We start from the raw sequence: 19,759 nt of genomic DNA, 5'->3' as shown, positions 1-19,759 counted from the left end.
GCCATGCTGCTTACAGTGTGGTGAGTTGGCTTGTGTATGAAGTGCTTATAGTTGTTCCCTTTCCCATCATCTCTGTCTGCTTAACTCTCTGTCCTTAGATTGTGAAGACCCTGGAGCTAAGGTCACCTTGCTTAAGAGTTTGGAAAGAATCTATCACATTACAGGCGCTACCCTAACTATATAGTGCCAAACATGGCACGCATGCCGATTTTGAGTGGCACGCTGCTGTCTGCCGCGGTCCCGGCCCCCAGCACCACTCACCCCCCCCCCCCCCGCCCACCGCTCTCCCCTGCAGAAGCAGGAGGGAGAAGCTTGGTCCTGAGGCAGCCAGGTTTCCCCTCTCCCCTGCTTCTTCCCCCAGCGTGGTGCTTTCCTGCCCCTCCTCCTCTCCTTCCCTGCGCCGATCAGCTGATGGCCCTCGCGAGGGGGAGGGGGATGAGTGGCAGCGTGCTCGCTGCTCCGTAGAGGAGGCAGAGAAGAGGTAGGGATGGGACCTTGGGGAAGGAGGTGGAACAGGGTATATCCCTTCCAGCCCCCTGCCATGAGCCGCTCAGGGCAGGGAGCTGGGAGCACCCCCACGAGCCGAGCACCCCAGCCCTCTGCCCTGACCCCTGAACCCCCACAGACACCCAGCCTTCTGCCCTGCATCCCCCCCCACACACCACCAGCCCTCTGCCCTGACCCCTGAACCCCGCCCCAGGTCTGGGGTCCCTGCTCCTGGCCCCTTGCCAGCCTGCATCCTGGCTGCAGGCCCCGCTCAGCCCGCTGCCGGCCTAGGTGAACACAACCCCAGGCTGGCAGCGGGCTGAGCAGGCTGGCGGCATAAGATCAGCATTTTAATTTAATTTTAAATGAAGCTTCTTAAACATTTTGAAAACCCTGTTTATTTTACATACAACAATAGTTTAGTTATATAATATAGACTTATCGAGAGAGACCATCTAAAAAATGTTAAAATGTATTACTGGCATGCGAAACCTTAAATTAAAGTGAATAAATGAAGTCTCAGCACACCACTTCTGAAAGGTTGCCTACCCCTGATGTAAATAATAATGACTGAACTGCTCTATTGTAATCACCATCCACTCTCGCATGACTCCTCTTGATTAACTCCTCTTGCTTACGGTCTTTAGACAATCCTTGCACTTAAAACATGGTCTGGACAGAGGGGGTTATTGGGGGAAGGCTAAAAGAAATGGCATGTATATAACTCTTATTGAAACTTAGAAGCATTTCTCAGCTAAATATTGTGTGGTGAGTGGTAGGGGAGAAAATCCCAGACCCAACACAACAAATGATGCTCTAAAGAGTCCCTTGTTCTACCAAACAGTCACTTGAGGTTGTACATAATTTGTTTTGTTTCCTGGGTTTTGTGTGATATAGGCATGCAAAGCTGTTTTTGCGTCAAATAATACATTTTGTTTTCCTTTTGGTGATTTGCCTTGTTATTTTCATTTTGTGACTTATGTCTTGATGAAGGCTTTATTCTTATTTGGAAGCTGATTCAACCTATGTGGAACCAACTCGCTCCTAAGTTCTGCAATTTAGGTGCTGCCAAGAAATTTCTAAGACTCTTTGCCGTGGGAAATTCAAATATAAAAAAGCCCCAAGCTCATTCATTAAAGACAGTGAACATAGCAACCACAGTCAGAAAACCTCTAGCAGTCTGGCAACTGATAGCAGGGCTTAGAAAAAGAAATAACAAAATACTCTATTTAAAAAAAAAAAAACATTAAAACACTCTTGTCCACAGCAGTATGAAAAACACTACAACAAGCCTAATATCAAAGCCATTATTGAAAACATTGCTTTTCAAACTTCTATGAATGTAATACATTAAACAATATGCCACTGAACTACTCTCCCCCACAGGAAACAAAAGCCATTCTTTAGTCCCCTAAGTGCTGTACACCATTGAAAGCTCCCCCTGGGGTGTCTGGACCTTGACTGTCACACTGACATACTTATTCATGTTTAGTAGTTCCTTACTCCACAGGAAGCTCTACTGACATCAGTTCTAAGGGTGGCATTAATGATCCTTAATTGATTAAGATTCCCACAGATGGAGATATTGAGGATTTGGGGGTCTAGGGGAGGGGTAAGTCATTCACACAAGTTCTTGCTGTTAGTTACTGAGAGTGTCTACACAGCTATCTGAGGTGTGATTGCAGCATATGTATATGTACCCGAGCAAACTTTAATACAGCTAGTGCAATACCAAGAGCAGAGAAGCCACAACAGTATGGGCTTCAGCATGAGCCAGCTGCCTGAGTAATTACCCTGGGTGGTCTTGTACAGCTTCACTGCTATTGAGACAGGCGCTAGCTAGATTACAGCTAGCTCAAATATGGTCTATATGCGCCAAGTTAAAATACAGGTTTCCTGATTCCAAGTCCCAGATTCTAATTGCAAGATCATGCTCCCTCCTTGGCTTGTAGGTCAGATCAATACAGACATATTTGCTCCAAATAGAAACTTCTTTTTTTCTTTTTTAATTGACAAAACTTTCATTGGCTTGAGCGGGAACAGGCCCAGTAAAACTGATTGGAGTTTTGCCTGAATCTAGTGATAACATATCTGCTTCTTTCTGGACAATGTGAGCCATGTCCAGTGCTCCATGGGGCTAGATGGTACACAGCCCTTGTGTGTCTTTTCCTCTTTGTATGCCCCCACCCAGGGGCCAAAGCACAATTGCAGTGAACTACTCGCTAGAAGTCTAGACATCTAAAAAGGGGAAAAAAGAAGAGGCAGAACCAGGTCTTGAAACTGTCAGGTAAATAGCTTATCAAACCTATCTTTCCTTGGACCACCATGCTCTACTGAACTGAAGCCTCTTTATTCAGCAATGGTATGATTTAGTATTTGCTTTAGGCAGAATCTTGGTAAGCAAGTTCTCAGACCACTCTATATCATCTGAAATAGTGCATCAAAATATATTTGACATTACCTTCTTGAATCTTTAGTTATACAGTAACTCCTCACTTAACATTGTAGTTATGTTCCTGAAAAATGTGACTTTAAGATAAACAATGTTAAGCGAATCCAATTTCCTCATAAGAATTAATGTAAATGGGGGGGAGGGGCGGTTTAGGTTCCAGGGAAATTTTTTTCACCAGACAAAAAAATATATATTATATAGATATAGACACAGTATACGTTTTAAACAAACGATTTAATACTGTTCACAGCTATGATGATTGTGACGCTTGGTTGAGGTGGTGAAGTTAGAGGGTTGAAGAGGGAGGGATATTTCCCAGGGAATGCCTTGCTGCTAAATGCTGAACTAGCACTTGTATGAGCCGTGAAGGGTTAACACGTTGTTAATGAAGCCTCTCACACAAGGCAGCACAAACACAAGGGAGGAGAGACAGCACAATAGACAGAGACAGACACACACCTTGTGTATGGGAGAGAGAGAGATGCACACTGCCCCTTTAAGTAAGCTGACCCACTCTTAAGTGCATTGTCTTTTTAAGTGGATAAGGAAGTTGAGACAGCAGCTGCTGCCCCAAGCTCTCTCTGTCTCTCTCCATCCGTGTCCCCTCCATGCTCTATATGGAGAAGGGGTAAGTGGGGTGCAGGAGCAGCGGGAGGGGGACACCCTGACATTCCCCCCCCATTCCCCTCCTGCACAGCAAGCAGGAGTCTCTGGGAGCAGCTCTAAGGCAGAGGGTAGGAGCAGCACATAGCAGTGGCAGGAGGGACAGCTGAACTGCAGGCAATTGATAGCCTGCAATTGATAGCCCCCTGGGTGGCTGCAGCACATGGAACTTGCAGGAGCTGATAGGGGGGCTGCCCTGGTTACAAGGCCCCACCAGCTAGCTGCAATGGGCTGTTCTTCCTGCAAGCAGTGGACAAAGCAGGCAGTTGCCATTAGAAGGGAGCATTGCAGAACTTTAAAGGAGCATGTTCCCTAATTGATCAGCAACGTATCAATGAAAAAACGTTAACTGGGATGACTTTAAGTGAGGAGTTATTGTATAAGGTGGGCCCAATTCTGCTTTCTTTAAGCAAATCTGCCACTGAAGTCATTGAAGTCAATGGGAATAAGATCAGATCCACTGAAGTTAATAGGAGCTTTGTCTGAGTAAAGCAAAGTTCTATATATAAAAGTTGGATGTAGAAGAGATCCTCTTACAAAGTATATGTGGAAGGCAAGGATTTAATAACACTTGTGCCTGCTGCACACCATTTGTTAGCAAAAACTGCTATTCGGAGCGCTCTAAGTGTGATATGTGTTTCATTTACACCTAGTAACCTGTTGTCTGTCTAAGGAAAACAGAAACCAAAATATTATTATGCAAATACAATATTAGAGAGCTTGAATGACTTTGTCTTTCCCTTCTTGTACTAAGCAATGGTGTGCTGCATGGAAATGACATTGTTATTGGTTGCAATATGTTTGTCTGTTTTTATTAATTTTGTTCTGGAAGAGAGGGGTATGAAAAGAATAATCTTGTTTGAAAAGTTCTTATAAGAGCTGTGGAACTATATTCTTGCAAAAGAAGAGACCTGGGCTCTTTCTTTCCTTTATCCTTTTCAATGCTTATCTTGGTTGGTGGTTTTACTATGGGGCTATATTGTGCCTGATAGGCACTAATCTGCTGGAGCTGGTGCAGAGCTGCACTGACCCAGGGGGAGTCATTGTGCCTGAAGGTTCCTTGTCATGCAAGGACACGTGTCCACTGCACCATCCCTTAGGCTGGTCTGAGAAGGGGACACATCTCTGTGTTTCATCTTACCCCTTTTGTGATGGCTTATGCTCATAGGTGAACTAGCCTGAAGAACTTCCAGTTCTCAGTAGAGCTGCAAAGGTTGCCTTTGTGGCTGGCCCCTGAGTGGAGGGCTCTTGGCAAACCTGCAAGGGAACAAGTCACATTCTAGTTGTATATAAATGTAGGGACCTTTGTCAATATGTTTTTATGGTCAACAATGAATATTTAAACCAATGTCCTGTCAAGTGAGGAAAATCAGTCAGGTATTGGTGTGCTGTCACAAGAAACACTAGTGTGAGAGAGCCTACTGAATAAACAAAGAATATTTTATTACCTCCTAACTCTTACCCAAATAATTCAATAAAAGTTAATTCCCACAGTAATGTTTAATTCAAACTAACATCTCTTTGCAAGCATCTGAGCCATGCCTCCTTGGGTTTTGCATAAGCAATTTCTGTTTTGTTGTGCATTTTGGGACATGGAATTACACTGAGCAATATTAACAAAATGACATATTGAAAAATCTGCATTTGTGGAGCAGTACAAGCCATTCATTTTTTCCAAGATCCCAAATTCTCCAGTGAGTGCCACAAATCCACGATCCACCTCAGTGTTAGCTTTTGCATTTGGATCTCTGATTTATCTAACACAAAAGCTAAAAGCTCATGTCATAGACACAGATGGGAAAACTCATGAACATAAATTAATTCTTCTAAAATCCGCTTAATTTAGGCACATAAAACTGTCTCAAGCCTCACCTATTTTAGTCCTTGATACTGCTGCTACTGATGTCAAGAATAAAACTCTCTTTGACTTCTTTGTGTAGAATAAAGGCCTAGGTTAGCAGCACCTGACCATCTTATGCATTTTGGCCCATACTGCTCCCCGTTTTACAGAACAGCCATTATGTGGAAGGTCTGTGAACTAGAAGATTTATATTTTTGGAGTATGTGAAAATGCTGCTGAATTGTAATGTAAGCATGGCAGCTGTTTACCAAGTCTTACAGACATTTAGGACTAATATTTAGATTTAATCTGACAAAGAATTTCACCATTGAAAATAAGTGGCCTATGTTAATGTAGAGGCTGTCAACCATAGTGATTTAGGGCATATTGCTACAATGTGGTGGGGTCAGTGTTCTGAAATATTTCTTAATAAGCAAAATTGTTATGTTATTGCTGAAAAGGAGTGATTCAAATCAAATGTGCTAATCTTGGTCTCATGACTGGAGCTGGTAGACTATTTTTGACATGTTGATGAAAATTTTGCATTATTTTTTGTTTTAAATTTCCACAAAAAAATTAAGTGGAAAAATATTTTTTTTAAGTGAAACATTTTGTTAATTTTTCTATTAGTTCTGCTGGTGACTCTATTCAGTCATTCATTCCTCTTGCCAGCAAAGTCTGGAAAAGGAGACCATTCACTCTTTTGAAAGCAAGATCTGAGGAGTGCAGTTCTTTCAAGAAGAGTGGGGGGGGCAAGAAACCCAACTAGTTTTAAGACTGATTAGCATTGGCATAGCATGGTTACCTGTGATAGGAGGGGACTGGACTCGATGACCCAAGAGGTCTCTCCCAATCCTATGTTATTAAGATGAAATACTTCGTGTTGCTTTAACATAATCCCTTCTTATCAGTGTAGCAGTAGTCTTGACGGACTCCAGTGTTAGTCCCACCTACCCCTTATTAAGAAGATGTTTTGAGGATGGGTTCTATTCTATTCTGGTTCTAATACTATACCCATAATAGTATTTAAATGCCTTCCAATAATACATTAAACTATGTGTCTAACCTCTGTTGTGTGGTACTTGTCTTATTTCTCTCTTCTTCTCGGCTGGGAGAAAAATGTTAATTGATTTATATATATGACTGCTGTGGTATCTGATTTTTTATTAGTGAAGGCAGGTCACAGGAGTGCATGTTGCCCTGAAATAGCAAGTGGTGAGGTCTTAGATTCAGGTTGGTTCATTTCACAATCTGGAGCTGTTTCCAAGAAAGCTCAGTCTCCTGGCCAGGCAACTTGTATCCTTGCTGTAGACAGTTCCATTGTGTCTAGGGAAAGAAATTGTTGACTGCATTCCTCATGCTGGAGCTTTAGGTGATCTTGTAGGAGTTCCAGGACCTCATCATTAAGCACCTTGAAGACCGAGGTCTTGAATTGGACGTGATACTATCTAGGGAGCCAGCGTAGAGTGAGTGGAGGACAAGTCTGATATGCTTGTCATAGCCTGTGTTGCTGTGGATATGTGCTGCTGTGCTCTGTACTTATTGAAGTTTCTTAAGGGCCAGGTAAATTACATCTCTGTAGTCCATCTGGGTGGTAGTCCATCTCTGTAGTCCATCTGGGTGGTAACTATCACAGTTAGAAAATCTCTGGAACGGATTAAAGACTGCCATTCTCTCGACATGTGCTGAGTCCATTGGCTATGTCACCCACCATCACCAAGATTGGTTTGATGAGAATGATGCTGGGATTCAGGGCCTACTTGACTAGAAAAGAAAAGCTCATTGCATGTGGCAAAATAACATATCACATCAGCAGAAGAAAGAGTCATACAAGCAACTCAAGGATGATGCGCAAAGGAAAATCCGTGACATCAAAAATAAATGGTAGCGAGAAAAGGCCCAGGATATTGAGCTTTATGCTGATAAACATGACATGAGGAGTTTCTTTCAGGAAATAAGGGCCATTTATGGCCCATTGTCCCATGGACCCACACCACTCTGAGCCCAAGATGGGTCAACGTTTTTTAAGGACAGCGAAGCCATCAATGCTAGATGGAAGGAGTATTTTGAGCTACTCCTGAACTGTGAGTCAGCTGTCTTTGATGCCACTATCGAGTCTATATGTCAACGACATGAAAGAGAATCTCTTGTTGACCCCCCCCCCACCCTTGAAGAAGTAACATAACCCATTATGCAAACTAAGAACAACAAGGCAGTAGGGCCAGATGGCATACCAGCTGAAGTCTACAAGTTTGGAGGTAAAGAACTGGTAGGGAAGCTCCATGAACTTTTTCTTCATATCTGGTATAATGAGAAGATTCCAAAAGACTTAAGAAACACTAACATTGCTACAATCTTTAAGAAAGAAGATAAGTCAAAGTGTGAAAACTATCAAGGCATTGTCTTGCTATCTACAGCAGGGAAAATTTTTGCCTGTATCCTCTTAAACTGATTACTTCCCCTGGCTGAGAAAACGTTGTCGGAATCTTGGTGCAGTTTTAGACCATCCTGCAGGACAACCAACATGATCTTCATTGCCAGCCAAATCCAGGAAAAATCTCGGGAGCAAAATCAGGACCTGTACATGGCTTTCATCAATTTGACAAAGGCCTTTGACTCTGTCAATCGCTAAGCCCAGTAGAAGGTGTTGGCCAGATTTGGCTGCCTGCCAAAATTTATTAAGGTCCGAAGGCCTCTCCATGATCAGATGACTGCCACAATTCTTTGTAATGGCCTTGAGATGGAAACTTTCATCATCAAAACTGGAGTTAAGCAAGGATGCGTTGTTGCCCCAACCCTGTTTTCCATCTATTTAGCAGTCATTTTGGTCCTTATTACAGATCATCTCCCCAATGGAATTGACATTCAATACAGAATGGATGGGCAGCACTTTAATCTTCAACGTCTTTGCTCCAAGTCTAAAGTCTTCAGGGCATCCATTACTAATCTTCAGTATGCTGATGATTGTGTCATCCTCGCGCACACTGAGAATGACCTTCAGTCCATACTGGATTTTCTTGTACAAGCTTACTGAAGCTTAAGACTCTCACTCAATATTGAGAAGACTAAAGGGTTCTATCAGCCTGCTTCAGGCCTTGCACATGACCCACTGCAAATCACCATCGAGGGTCAGATTTTGGAGACAGTTGAGCACATTTTGCTACCTGGGTAGCCAACTTTCTCAAAATGCAACAATCGACAGTGAGATCCAGCACAGGATCCAGTGCTCAAGTGCTTCCTTTGGGAAATTGCTCCAATGCATTTTCACGAACCGTGACCTACAACAGAACACCAAGATCCAGGTCTTTAAGACAGTTGTTGTTCCAACACTCCTCTATGGATGTGAAACCTGGATGACCTATCAACAGCACCTCAAGAGTTTGTAGAGGCATCACCACCGATGCCTCCGCAAGATCGCCGCACTAATGCCAGCATCCTCACCGAAGCCAATGTCACCAGCATTGATGCAATGATCCTCATGCACCAACTTTGCTGGGTTGGACATTGTGTGCGGATGCTAGACTCTTGCCTCCCAAAACAAGCCCTCTACTCTCAGCTCACCTATGATGGTCAGAGTAAACCCTACAAAGACACACTGAACACGTGTCTTAAGAAAACTGATGTGGACATCACAAGCTGGGAAGAGCAAGCCACCAACAGACCCCAATGGCACCATATCCTCCATCAGGCAGTGGCCCGCTTCGAGGAGAAGCGCCTTGCCCTTTAAGCTGAAAAGAGAGAGAGGAGGAAGGTAAAAGAAATAACTTTCTCACAGCAGGCCGCTGGCCTGCCATAAAATGTCTGTACCTACTGCGGGCAGATTTGTGATTCCAGGATCGGACTCCTGAGTCATCTCAGGACCCAGCAAGTCAGATTGTCTACACAGGTCTGCTTTGCTTTTCTCCTGAGAGGTTATAAACAGCATTATTGCCCACAGTTATAAGGTGCAACACAGCTTTACCTATGCAAGCACATATATTCCTAAGGTGAAAGCAATTCAGAGATAACTTATTAAAATAATAAAAGAACTTACACACATGCTAATAACCTTACCAAGGGCACTGGGAGGAGTCAGTCATTCAAACCCACCAAGGGGTTTTTCTGTGGTTACAAGTTCATAACTATTTTGGCTCAGAAAAAGCACATCCATGAATTTGAGAGTTGCTCCTTTATACAGTTTGGGCCTCTGATCTTGTCCTCATGAAACAAGTGGTCAGCAGACAAAGATCCCCTCCTCGGGGCAAAGCTTCAAAAGGCTGAGTTCCTGGATACATTACAAAGGGGATACATTAGTAAACACTTCCCCCTGGAGATTTCTTGGGAAACCTACTTAACTTTAAAAGTTCATTCTTGTCCTGCACATTGTTTCAGATACTCCTTAGAAGCTTGCAACACTTCCCAGGATTTACATTAGTCATGTCTTCCCCTAGAGAAGTTACATACAATCCTGCAATAATACGTAAACATTTGCATTTTTAATATGAAGAACTTCTAAAAATATTTAAACTTAATTCAATGAAGTTTAACTTAATTCAATAAGGTTTGTCCGGGAAATTGCTGTATCTTTCATAGTAACAAAAGCATATATGACTGGTACATACTGCCAGGATGGTACATAGCTGGTAGAGTGTTACTTGCAGATGCTGCTATGTGAGAATTTAGGATAAGCAAAGAATCCAGGAGCACTCCTATGCTGCAAACTGCACTGACATGATTACTTGTGGATGTGTTTATAAACAGCCTTGGAAACTTCAGTCCCACTAAAAACATGATTATATTTTCCCTTGGATTGAGTCCTCCTTTAGAATTATATTTTGAGACTTGTCAGTAGCCAGATTTTAATCTATTTAGTGTGTACCATGTTGATTTTGTATCATCCCTATTTCTTAATCAAAATGTCATATGGTACCAAATCAAATGCTTTATAGAAGTCTAAGTATATTACATCAATATTATTACCTTTATCAACCAAACTTGAAACCAAATAAAAAGGGATATACAGATAATGTGAAAAGTTAATGTCTGCAAATCCATGTTAGTTGCCATTATGTATATTATTATCTTTTCATTCTTTATTGATAGAGTCTAGTATCAGCCATTCCATCACTTTGCCTGGGATAGATGTGAGGCTGACAGGCATATAATCACCCAGGTCATCTCATTTCCCCTTTTAAAATATTGGCACATGAGCTTTCTTCTAGTGTTTTGGAACTTTCCGAGTGTTCCAAGATTTATTGAAAATCAACATTGAGTCCACAATGCTCCTGAGACAGCTCTTTTAAACTCTGGGATACAAGTTTTCCACACGATCTGATTTTAAAATGTCTAATTTTAATAGCTGCTATTTAACCTCCTCCTGTGTTACCATTGTTATGAAAAGTATATCTTCATCTGGTTTTTTACTAAATATAGAAAAGAAGTATCTATGGAATACTTCTGCTTTTTCTGCATTATTATTCACAACTCTATCCTTTCCATCTAGTAACTGTACAAATACCATTGTTAGATTCCTTTGTTCCTAATATAATCTTTAAAAATCTTCCCTTGTCCTTAATTCAACTGACAATTGATTTTTTCGTGGGTCTTTTTGCTTCCCTTATCAATTTTATACAATTCCAATCTTCTAATTTATATATTTATATTCACTGCTATCAACTTCTCCTTTTTCATGTGTGTGTTTATACATAACATTTATAACTGCTTTTATTTCCCCTTTATGTCTGGTTACATTTTTTTAATTAGCGTGGAATTCATTTGTGATTGTGACATTGAGAGTTTGAGACGCTAATAAAATATTCTTAAACAATTCCCAATTATCATTTGCATTTTCTGTTTTAATTTTTTTCCCTGTTGATTTGGCTTATAATTGTCCTCAGTGTTGTGAAAATGGCCCTCTGAAAACACCAAGTATACTTTTTCATGTCATCCTCATTTGTTGTGTGTGATCAAAATAATCATATCATGATCACATACATCTAAGGAATCACTCATTTCAGTTCTGTGATCAGTTCCTCTTTATTGGTTAAGATGAGGTCTAATATAAAATTCCTTCATGTTCGATGCTACATTTTTTTGAATTAGGAAATTGTCATCTATAATCTTTAGAAATTCTGAGGATGTTTAAATACTGGCAGTTTAGATATCCAGTATATGTCACATGGGTTGTAATTCTCTATAACAACAGAGTTCCCCCCCATAATAGATAGATGCTTAGATGCTTAAGGAGTCAGTTACCTTTTTTTCTCTAGTATGATGTGGTGGTCTTCAGTAGACACCAATAGTACCCATCTATCTCTTAGGACATGGATCCATAAACATTCAAGACCATTTGCATCTGAGTTGTCACTGTCTAAGGATATGTCTGCACTGCAATAAAACACTGCAGCTGGCCCATGTCATTAGTTCCAATATGTTCCATCTCCAGTGGATCTTTTCCCATCAACTTCCAATCTTAGAGTCACATTTCATGCCTTGGCTTCAGGAAGAGAGCATACCACTCTGGTGTCCCCTTGCAAATTGTTGTTTCAATTCTTCTTACAATAGAATTTCCAACAAGGACAGTCTGTCTGTCTTGAATAGTTGGAGATCTCTTTGTGGGCATGCTAAGCATCCCTCCGCAGGTGTGTCCCTCCATTTCATTGGACCAGTGAATCTTCACAGATATTTTTGAGACAAGATAGGCAAGATAATATCTTAAGGTAACAGAAGTTGGTCCAATAAAAATATTACCTCATCCACCTGGTGTATCTAATATCCTGGGACCAACATGGCTACAACACTGCAAACAACAAGAGATATTTTGGGCTGTTTTCACACTAAGAATATAACAATTGGATACTTCTCCTCCTCTTGCCTCTGGTGGCTATGAACTGCCAGGCCTCGTCTTTGGTGCCCATGCTCTCTGGTTCCTCGGTGGACAGTTCTTTTCTCACTTGAATCTAGCATGGTAATGCTTGCTCTTTCTGCTAGTGCAAGATTTCTTCAAGCTCTCTGATAGTCTGCAGTGTCTGTACTTGTCCTTCCAGAGCACAAATCTTTTCTTCCAGCGCAGCCACCAGCTTGCACTTCATACAGAGGAACTCCCTTCTAGCAGGGAAGATATCATGTCACATCTGTTGCAGGACACAACCACTGTTCCGTCACTGAACCCCATCAGAACAATACCTAGAAAGGGATCCTCTCACACTCCTTCTCCATACTCCCCTGTTTGCCAATCCCATTGCCCACTCAGGAGTTTGCCTAGTAACTTAATTGGAGTTGACACTGATTAACACTAGAGTAAGATAGGATTCAGGCCTATTTAATGTCTGCATATGTATAGTAAAGACTATTTTTTCCTCTCTATGGACCCATTCTAAGACGGGCAGAGCACCTTCAGCTCCAATGGGAAGAAGCAACACCGTATAGAACTGTATCCGGTGAGAAAGAGGGGGGGAGATTTATTGTTAGTTTTTAGGACTATATTTTAATATGGTGGAATATGTTCCACCATTATTTATTATAAAACTGTCTGGTCATATCCTCAGCTGGCGTAAATTGTCATTTCTCCATTTAAATTAATGGAGTTCCAATGATTATACCAGCTGAGGATCTGGCCCTCACATTTTTAATATATGTTTATATTTGGACACTATTTTACAACAGCCACTCCTGAGATGTGTCATCTACAATATGTCTACCTTTGATCTAGGCTCATAATTCCCAACTTGAGGAGAGGCACCCATGCCAGGTCTGGTCAAGCTAGTGCTCTAGAAATAGAGGGTAGCCACACCAGCACAAACAAGAGGAGGGGTGAGCTGCCGACTACATACCTATCTGAGACTCAAGGCAGCTCATACCAGCCACCCCTCCTGCCATTCATGCCAGCACAGCTATGCTCTATTTATTAACACACTAGCTCAATCAGAGCTAGTGCAGCTATGTCTCCTTTCGTTGGAAATTATACTGCTATCTCAAAGTGTAGCCATACCCTTGGAAACACAAAATGTTAGGGGGCTAAAGAGAGATTTCAACTTTACTGGGACCCTCAATTAATGATGTTTCAGAGCCAGGCATTTACTGTGCATTATTGATTAATTTTATTGATTGTTTAACATGATCCCAAATGCCCATTAGTGGAGAGACTTGCATATACAGTAGTCATGTTATTCATAACACAGAAAGAACATCTCTACCAGAATATGTTGATAAACTGTATGACAGCAGTGGTTTTATTGCTTAGAAAATCACTTGTGTGGCCAGCTTTTCCTGGGGGTGGAGTAAAACAAATGTGTGATATGGAACAGAAGCATTTGAAACGCAGGTTGATTAAGTTAAAAACAAATACTGTCTTTCAGTTTTATCCAATAATCTTCAGCCAGACTTTGATGTTGGGGAAATTCAGCAACATGGCATCCAGTCATACTGTCTGTGATTGTCCTTGCTTCAGTCTTTTCTCTGATATTGGCGTCCCAATTGTATTGCTTCATGATCAACACAGATGCTATTATCCCCAAGTCCTAGGACAAGGCAAAAATGTGTTAACTTATGGGAAAAAATGTTACAAAGTGATATCTGACCTTGAAAGATTTTGTATACAGGAGTACAAGACTTAAGAAAGTAATAAAGAGCTTAGGGGAGCAAGAAACCTAATATTTCACTGACATCAGCAAAATGGCTGCACACAGAAGGCTATTCAACAATCAAGTACACAAAAGCTAATTTGCCACAGATAGCACAAATTCTGTGCAGATTCTTTTAGATTATTTGAATTAACTGTAGGGATATTTTTAGAGCAATGCTGTTTGATTTAATTCAAGCTATTGTTAATGTTAGTTAATGAAAAGAGCTACTTCATATATTATATAGATATAGATATATATAAATAAAGTTACAAATAATAGCCAACATGAATTTGTCAAAAACAAATAGTGCCGAAACAACCTAATTTCACTCTTTGACATGGTTGCTGGCCTAGTGGAAAAGGGGGAAGCTGTAGATGTGATTTATCTTGATTTAAAGTAAGGCTTTTCAGACAGTCCCACATGACATTCTCCCAAGCAACATAGGGAAATGTGGTCTAAAATTACTATAAGGTGGATACATTTTTTTGAAAGATTGTACTTGAAGAGTAGTTATGAATGGCTAGCTGTCATACTGGGAGGATGCATCTAGTGGGTCTCACAGGGGTCTTTTCCTGGATCCAGTGCTTTTTAATTTGGATAATGGAATGCAGAGTATGTGTATAAAATTTGCAGATGATGCCAACCTGGGAGGGGTTATTAACACTTTGTAGAAGAGGATTGGAATTCAAAACAACCTTGACAAATCTGAGAATTGGTCTGATATCAACAACTTGTAATTAAATAAACACTTGTAAAGTACTGCACTTAGGAAGGTAAAATCAAATGCACAAATACAAAACAGGGAATAATTGGCTAAGCAGTAGTACTGCTGAAAAGGATCTGTGATTATAGTGAATCATTGAATATAAGCCAACAATGTGATGCAGTTGTGAAAAAAAGCTGATATCTCTCTGGGATGTGTTAATAGGAGTTGACATATGTAAGATGCGGAAGGTAATTGTCCTGCTCTATCAGCACTGTTGAGGCCTCAGCTGGAGTACTGTGTCCCAGTTTTGAGTGCCACATTGTAAGAAAAAATTGGAGAGAGTCCAGTGGAGAGCAACTAAACTGATAAAAGGTTTAAAAAACCTGGGCATATTTAGTGTTGAGAAAAGACAGGGGAAATCTGGTAAGTCTTCAGATATGCTAATGGCTGTTACAAAGAGGACTATGATCAGTTGTTCTCCATGTCCAATGCAGGTAGGATAAGAAGTAATCTATTTAATTTGCAGCTAGTAAGATATAGGTTAGATATTAGGGGAAACTGTCCAACAATAACGATAGCTAAACACTGAATAGACTTCCAAGGGTGGTTTCGGAATCCCCATCATTGGAGGTGTTTAAGAACAGATTAGCCAAACACCTGTTAGGGATTGTCTAGGTATACTTGGTCCTCCCTCAGTGCAATAGCTGGACAAGATGACTTCTCAAGGTCTCTTCCAGCCCTACATTTCTATGATGTATATATTTGTACATTATCATATATTAAATAGCATCCATTATTAGCGACTGACATGCTTGAACCTATTGAGGGTTATGTTTGATTGGTTAATACTGTTAATTCTACCATTGTAACCACTGTGCTTTGTTTGCAGGTTGTATATAAAAATAACGATGTCAGACTGGAGTTATCTCGACTTGCCAAGCAAGGAGACCCTAAAATGAAGATTCATGGAGTTGTAGCATTTAAATGTGAGAATGTTGCAACCTTGGATCCAATCACATTTGAAACACCAGAGTCTTTCATCTCTTTGCCAAAGTGGAATGCCAAGAAAACAGGGTCAATATCATTTGACTTTCGCACAACTGAGCCAAATGGACTGATTCTTTTCAGTCATGGAAAACCAAGGCATCAGAAAGATGCCAAACACCCACAAATGGTAAAGGTTGACTTTTTTGCCATTGAGATGCTTGATGGTTACCTTTACCTGCTGTTAGACATGGGATCGGGTACTATTAAAATAAAAGCCTTGCAAAAGAAGGTGAATGATGGAGAGTGGTACCATGTGGACTTTCAGCGGGATGGACGGTCAGGTAAATTTCTTTAAATAGCTTCTTCTTCTTTTCTTTTTTTCTGTTTAAAAACATCAGAAAGATTTGAGAGTTGTAATTATATGGGGTTTTTTACTGTTGAAGTTACACATCATCAGCTAAATAAGGGAGGTATAATGAATCATTATTGTCAGGTATTAACGCTCAAAACACAAATGATTTCCAGAGAACAGTATGTTATGTGAATATTTACTGGGTAATCAAGTACTAAATCTTGCAAGTCAATGTATCATGTACTTCCAAAAAACAGTAAAACCAACAAAAATAAACCACCAAACAGAGCACCCTGTACTCCTGATAATGACTTACATCATCACATTTGTAAAAGGAGCTGAAGTGGCAAATTGCAAGTTTAAAAAAACAACAGCAAGAAACACCACAACACACTAGAAAATTGTAAGTAATCTCCTGCATAGTAAAAGTGAATATTGTGCCCAGAGAAACAACCAAACCCTTCTAATGAAGTCAGTGAACTTCTGCATAATTAATATGAATGCTAATGAATCGTGATCAAAACATGGCATTATATGTGGAGCTAAGAAAATAATTGATTTGTTTTCTGTTTGGTGGATGAACAGAAAATATGAAAAGAAAATTGCTTTGTTTTGAAATGAAACTGAATTTTTAATTTTTTTCTTGCAGAAATGAAAAACCAGAAAAAAATTGTTTAGGTCAAACAAAATGTTTGACTGTGAATTTGAAACTGTTTTGACATTTTCTAAACAAACCATTGCAACTTTTCTTAAATATTGTTTTTTTGGGGACTTTTTCAGATGAAACTATTCACCAAATGCAACCTGAATTCGTGAATAGATTTGTTGTCCTGAAAAATGCATTTTTCAGCAAACTTACTACTTGCTGAAAAAATTCCACCCAGTTCTAATTGTATACTAGCAAAAGTGGAAATATTTGACTAGTGGCCATTGAAACCAACATGAGTAATTAGGTTTAATAATTACTCTTACTGTTAGTAATAAAAACATCAGCTGCCCCTAACTCTGCAGTAAAATGTCAAGTCACACAGGGCATGTGTATGTTGCAACTAACACTTGTTGCTGGCCCATGTCAGCTGACTCAGACTGGACTGCAGAGCTATAAAACTGCAGTGTAAACATCCAGGCTCTGAGACCCCAGCCAAATCAACTGATATGGGCCAGCCGTGGATGTTTAACTGCAGTGTAGACACATCCATGCCTTAGTGTGTTAGCTAGTGAAACCTTTCTTACATTCCAGTTGCAGTTGGTTTAATACAAGTTGACTTAAGGAATTGATTCAGAGGACTGTTTAAGGACTTCTACGGTTCCTCTTCTAACTCCTTTGTAAAGGTTCATGCCAAGATTTTCTAAGAATAAAACAGAATCTAGAAGGTTTAAAAAAAATTCCTAAGAAATAACGTACATCACAGCAGTAAATAATAAGGCTATAATTCATTCAGCCAGGGAATTCTTGTGATGTATTCCACAAGAGCATTCTTAAATGATCTGTGGTTTATCTACATAACTAAAACAGCTAAAGGGCACTACGTTGTTAATTTATGTATACTTCAAAGGTGTATTATTTAATCTCCATAGTTGAAAACCTACTGTATACCTCTTCTATTTCTCCCTCTGTATCTTGGGTTCCTTTGTTTTTTAACTTCCAGGTTTCTGGTTTATCTTTCTTCCTTCTCCTTATCTAGCATTATTATTTACTGACATTCCAAAAGCTATATGATTTTAGCATAGATTATTCATTTGCTTGTTGTGAAACTATACTTTGGGCTAGTCTTGGAGATATACTGACAGCTCCCAAATTCGGTGGTAATTAAGACACTTATCTTGCAGGAGACTCTCAACAGTGTATAGGATGAGACCTCTGCTGAAAAAGTAATGATATACTGTAGGGCCAGATTTTCCAAACAAAGCCTGCCTTTTAGTGTTCCCAATTTTCCAATACAATTTACTTAATTCAGATGGCTGAAAAACTAATTACACCTGTAAATCAGATATTAGATAGTTCAGTGATCTAAACTGGAGCCATATAATTGCAGGTGGGAAAAAGGAAGCCCAGAAAAAGACAGGACCCAACATTTAATTTAACTTAACCTACCCTGGGGTTCCAGATATAATTATGAAAAATAACTATATGGTTCCTGAGTTCTAGTGGGTTGCAACATTAACTATAGAAAGGTTGATTTTCTGGCTGTCTCATCTCACTTAGTTATTTACTCCTCATGAGGTAACAAATCTGCCTAAAACCCTCAACTATGATTGAACATCCAGTGGTAATCATATTATTTACATTGTGATCTTCATTTTGTATCTTCTCTTCTTAAATACTTCTTTAGGGATTTGTCCCTGGGACAATTCTGAAAAGTGGAGGTTATTGCTACAATCAGAGTCAGTTCTATTCAGAAAATGAATGCAATGTAGTTGGTTACATTTGAAGATATGCCCCTAAATGTTCATAGTTGTACAAGACTTTGGCCCACAATTTTTGTTAAGGAACTGTGAGGCTAAACTCAGGGTAAATTTCTGGAAAATGTTGGTGAGTTTTAAGTATCTAGGTTACTTTCAGGGATGATATATACCAAAGAGTTTGAAGACCAATGTGTACATTACCATTTGTTTGCAAACATTTAGCCATGAATAATTTTAGTGTAGTGTTTATTGTTAGCAATTGAATATTATGTACTACTTTTAAGCAAAACTTCTAAAGTTAATTTAGATGGAGGCATGAATACTTTAAATATCTGTTATAGGTTGTTTTTCTCTTTGAAGAATAACACTGATTTGCCCTAGGTCATGCACTCATAGATAGGGATGGATAAACAGAAATGGGTAAAATTAGCAGGGTGGATTTGATTTAAATCAAATCGATTTAAATCACTAGTCAGGAAGACTCAATTTAATCATGGATTTCTATATAAAAGTCCATTCTTGTTGGTTGTTATAACCTTAATACATATTTTTCACAACTCATAGATAGATGTAGGATTCATTATTAGAAGGTATACACTGTACATTTTAATGTGATTTTCAGATTAGTTTTACAGCTATATCAGAAAATGAATGATTGTTTGGTTATTTCATTTACCAAAGGTAATTGAAGCAGATATTTATGAAGTCATTAGGAGGTGAACTATCTCCAGTTCAACAGGTTAATCATTAATATTTGGAGGATTTTCTTGCCATGCTGTATTAGGAGGAGAATATCACCAGACATTTAAATTGTGTTATTTAACTAAAACAACAATCTTATGTATTCTGGATTTTTTCTTCAACAGAAAACATATAATATTTTAACAAAACAAGCATATGAATTTTGAATTTAGTTAAATATTCAAGTTTTTTTTTTAAATCAGGTTTGTTTTTGTTATTTTTTTTAACTAAAATGGTTAAATGCAATATTTTAAAAAAATATTAAATCGACTATGTCAGCCAGGTCAACATGAGAAACTTAAAATATTGGCTTCTGCAGCTAACTCAGTCGTCTTCACCTTCATGTTCCTGTTTGTTCATAATCTGGAAAAGAAAAACAAACTTTCCTGCTTTTTCAGGTCCCAAATGATTTCATAATTTGGAATGAATTAGTCCAAAGGAAGAAAATATTCTTTCTACACCGGTACAAGAAGCTACTGCTGTTAAAAGTGGGATTATCACTTCAACAGTCTCTGAATCCAAG

The 19,759-nt window shown here is 39.5% G+C and overlaps 1 protein-coding gene across 11 annotated transcripts in view; it reads left to right on the top strand.

Moving 5' to 3' along the window:
* The window catches only part of NRXN1 (neurexin 1), a 1,243,173-nt gene that overhangs the window by 534,706 nt on the left and 688,708 nt on the right, over positions 1 to 19,759 (top strand). For all 11 annotated transcript variants that reach the window (XM_054022355.1, XM_054022354.1, XM_054022352.1 and 8 more), the window contains one exon: positions 15,640 to 16,078. In XM_054022355.1, the coding sequence (XP_053878330.1) occupies positions 15,640 to 16,078 (439 nt within the window). The remainder of the gene's footprint in view (positions 1 to 15,639; positions 16,079 to 19,759) is intronic.

The sequence above is a fragment of the Malaclemys terrapin genome, chromosome 3, assembly GCF_027887155.1.
Source record: "Malaclemys terrapin pileata isolate rMalTer1 chromosome 3, rMalTer1.hap1, whole genome shotgun sequence".
Lineage (NCBI taxonomy): Eukaryota > Metazoa > Chordata > Testudines > Emydidae > Malaclemys > Malaclemys terrapin.
This window is presented reverse-complemented; position numbering and strand designations above follow the sequence as displayed.